This window comes from Aedes aegypti, unplaced genomic scaffold (genome assembly GCF_002204515.2).
Source record: "Aedes aegypti strain LVP_AGWG unplaced genomic scaffold, AaegL5.0 Primary Assembly AGWG_AaegL5_hic_scaff_2337_PBJ_arrow, whole genome shotgun sequence".
NCBI classification, from domain to species: Eukaryota; Metazoa; Arthropoda; class Insecta; order Diptera; family Culicidae; genus Aedes; species Aedes aegypti.
Genome location: NW_018735858.1, coordinates 1 through 4,409, shown reverse-complemented (window position 1 = coordinate 4,409; position 4,409 = coordinate 1). Strand labels below are relative to the sequence as shown.

General features: G+C 36.2%; 1 protein-coding gene across 1 annotated transcript; it reads right to left on the bottom strand.

Moving 5' to 3' along the window:
- Nucleotides 1–2,440: 2,440 nt before the first annotated feature.
- LOC110681008 (tubulin beta-2 chain-like) lies at nucleotides 2,441–3,027 on the bottom strand. The gene has a single exon (XM_021856773.1). It carries the CDS (start codon nucleotides 2,964–2,966, stop codon nucleotides 2,484–2,486), a length of 483 nt encoding a protein of 160 aa, XP_021712465.1. The 5' UTR covers nucleotides 2,967–3,027; the 3' UTR covers nucleotides 2,441–2,483.
- Nucleotides 3,028–4,409: the final 1,382 nt, after the last annotated feature.

The window sequence follows — 4,409 nt, the reverse complement described above, 5'->3', positions numbered from 1 at the left end:
CAAAATGAACAACTTTGCCGAACATGGCAACTCTCTAAAACGCCACAGTAAAAAGTTAGGTTGTGGCGCCACCTATGCGGACGATTTACGAACTATCCGTTAATGCCGGAAATGCTCCGAGTTATTAATTTTGTCCCGCCAGATTGCGTCCCTGGCCCATAGTGCAATGTTCTTACGGTTATCGAGGAAGAGAAAGAATGTTAATTTTACGTCCATTGCTACTAGAGATCGAGATCACCTCTGCATCTCCATGGTTTTCAAAGAGAGGAGTTACGTTAGTGGGAGGGTTTAAAGAATACATCATCAGGATTTACCTTCAAGTGATGCGATTCCTGTAGCCTCAATTTAATCGGTGTCAGTGCGTCGACATTTGTATATCAAACTAATCAAAGGTTATAGGTATTAGACGTATTTTGCAATTGCGAAAAATAAATAAAAGAATAGATACATTTATCTATATTTTTGTAAAACAGAGAGAAGGGTATAACCAACGCTTATAGTGACGAACCATCCATAGTTTGTTTAACGATTAAATAAATGTAACATTGTCTACCCACCACGAATGGGTCACTACCCCGAATAGTTCAAATGATAGCCTCGTCGCTGAAAAAATCATCATTTTGCAACTTGTTGCATAACTAACTATTTCAAACTCTCTTATTCTGTTGTGACGTGAAGCCATTTTTTTTAAAACTCATAAGAGGAAATTTTGAAGACACTCTCCCATATGTGCGGCCCCACTGCGTAGCTAGGGTTTTTGGGGTCCGATGCACCTTAAAACTAAGGTGAACGCCGTCAAAAGTTAAGGCGCTAATGTGAAATCGACTATTGAAATAAACGATGCCCAAGCTTTTGTAGAACTATGACTTAAGTAATGGAACTTATATTGATATGTTGTTAAACTCGTTTAATGGCCAAAATGTCAATTAATGCGCCTACTGTTCATGTTTTTTTTCTTGTTCAAAAATACATTTGTTTACTAAAAATGATCAAGAGTGAATTTCCATTGAAGTGGAAATATTAGTTGGCAAAATAACTCTGGAAAGCAATGATTCATATACAGCTTTAATTGAGTATTGTAGGGAAATTTGTACATTTCCCAACTCTTTTTGTTTTTGAGTGACGAATATTTTTTGATGAAAGAAATGCCATAAAAATCATTTTGTCCAAAGTTTGTTTGAAATAAAATACAAAATGAACTCCAACGAAGTTCATTTTGTAATTTTCAGAAACTTTCTAAGGATTACGTTTCAGATACCTTCAAAAATTCAACGATTTTTTTTTTCTGAGGATAATTAACTCAGTGATTTCAGCATAAATTACTTCAAAAGATTCCTTTCGAAATTTTTCAAGAAAACCATCAGTACTCCAGGAATGTATTAAATGATTTTACCATCCCGTTTACAACATCTTTAAGATTTCAAATACAGATCGGACTCGAAATCCGGAGTATCGATTTTTTTTCACTCCGGATAATTGAATCACTAAGAAAAAAATTGAAATCTTCGATAAAAGAACTTAAATATTATCTTTTTTCGTTGTTTTATTTATATGATGCGGTGGCGCAGCCAGAAATTATTCCTAGGAACAGTAGGGGTCTCTACAAGACAAAAAATTCTTTGACCATCATACACAAAAAACCACTTTTTCAAACCCCCCTTTTCTTAAATACGTTCAAAACTGCAAAACCATTCATGTTGTATATTGCAATACCAAATTATCTCAGATTAATGCAAAAAAATCGAAAAACAAGAACATCAAAACACAAATTCCGGATAATCGAGTCTAAAATTGCGGATAATCGAGTCTTCGGATAATCGAGTCCGACGACCTGTATTACAGAATAAAGAAACACCACACTTTTTCAATTGATTACCATTATTTATTGAAATGGAAATGGAAAAAAAAGTGTACTATTGAAATCATAATTTATATATTATATGTCTGGAATTCTATATATATATATATATATATATATATATATATATATATATATATATATATATATATATATATATATATATATATATATATATATATATATATATATATATATATATATATATATATATATATATATATATATATATATATATATATATATATATATATATATATATATATATATATATATATATATATATATATATGATGATGATGATGATGATGATGATGATTATTTAGCCACCATCAGCGCAAGGATTACCTATGGCTGCAGAATCATACCGGGATGGTATGATCTACCTGATGGTTTGTTGTAGCAGGGCTAGTTAACATCTTTGAAGACCTTTGGAAGACAACACTAAGGCTGTTTTCTCATGATAAAAGGCTGGCGACCCCACGCACTTTCATCCAGTCAACAGTTCAATTAACTCCCTTAGGCTACCCCTCCCCAATACCCAATATATAGTAATATATCATATATAGTGATATTAAAGTATCTTACCGTAAAATTATAGAAATAAAGAAATTAAAAATTATACTCATCCATATTCATCCTTCAGATTCTCCATCATCAATGTTCCCAATCCGGATCCGGTTCCACCGCCAATCGAATGCACCATTTGGAACCCCTGGGAACAATCACAACCTTCCACCATTTTTCGGGCCACATTCATGATCCTGTCCAACATTTCGGCGCCTTCCGTGTGGTAGCTTCGGGCCCAATTGTTCCCAGCTCCTAGCATCCCGTTGACCATACTTTCCGGGGAAAAGAGCTGCCCGAAGCGGCTGCATTTCAAACCGACCATCGCACCCGGCTCCAGATCGGCGAAGATTGCCCTTGGTACTAAATTGCAGCAGGGAGCTTCCTCAAAGTACACGTTGATCCGTTGAAGTGGCAGAAAGTGTTTCCCTATAAACTGGCCGCGCTCGTTTAGGCAGTGCTCCTCGCAGATAGTTTCCCAGAATGTCTGGGCGATTTTGTTGCCACATTGTCCAAGATGAAGAGTAACGATTTCACGCATAACTGGAAATTTTGAGTTGCAGGCTGGCCGAAACTTATTTTTTGGGGTTTTTAAAAAGAATTTTCCAAATTTGACATTTGTTGAATATATATATATATATATATATATATATATATATATATATATATATATATATATATATATAAACTAAGAATGATAAGCTACTTTCTGGAAGTTTCTCGATGGGGATGTAGAAAATTCCATCATCGCCAGGAGCTTTCATATTTTTGATTTTTTTAATAATAGTTCTCACTTCTTCCAAATCAGTCTCCCATGAATTTTCGAAAACGTTCTCCTGATTGAGAATATTTTCGAAGTCCTGAGAAACTTGATTTTCTATTTTACTAGTAAGTCCAAAATTTAAATTGTGCGCGCTTTCAAACTGCATAACCTTTTTGAGCTATTTTGAGATTTTTCGCAATTAGTTAGTAATAATTTGTTTTCCTCCTTCAATGCCGGTATTGGCTTCTGGCTTTTTTTTTTTTTTTTCAAAATTTTTGATAATTTTCAAAAGGGTTTAAAACCAGGGTCCAATTAAGAAATTTTATTTTCAAATTTTTTGTTTCTTAATCGTGAAAAACGTTTTTTGATTTCTTTCTGCAAATTCTTCCACATAATTTTCTTAGCTGGATCGCGAGTGCGTGGAAATTGCCTTCTCCTCACATTTTTAGGACGGATCTAGGGTTTAAGATCATCGTCTATAATCACGGATTCGAATTTTACTTCACATTTTGGTATTGCAATGCACCTAGCTTAAACAATGGAATAAGTTAAAGTTTCGAAAGTATTATCAATATCAATTTTTAAGATGTCCGTCGCTTGAAGGTCGGATGCCACGTAGGTAGACCAACTTGATGGTTTTGCCTTCGATTTGCTCCCGATGTTTGCTACGTGCCGAGTAGCCAACTTCACGTGCCGCCAAATTTATAGCACTCTTGTTATCGCAATGGATTACAGAGCAACGTTTGTCCCGTGAAGTTCGCGCAGAAATTCCCTCCACCACATGGCATCTTGTGTCGCCGTAGACAGAACCATGTACTCCGCTTCGGTCGTTGAAAGTGCAACGGTAGATTGCCTCTTCGAGTTCCAGCTAACAACGCTACCACTCTCCAAGAACGCGAACCCGCTCACAGATCATCGTGTATCGGTATCTTCACCATAATCAGCGTCGCTGTAGCCGTGGAAACTCGTCTCTTCGGTCCGTGTGTACGTCAAATTTTCGTGCTTCGTACCTCTCAAGTACCGAAGTATCCTCTTGGCCGCTGTCCAATGCGCCGGTCCAGGGTTGCTGCAAACGCTGCTGACCAGACTTACTGCATAACTGATGTTCGGCCTGGTACACTGCGCAACGAACTGTAATCTGCCAACAAATTCTCTGAACGGAGTGTTCTCTATGCTCTCCTTCTCTTCTTCATTTGCAGGGCACATTTCCTTGGTGAGCCG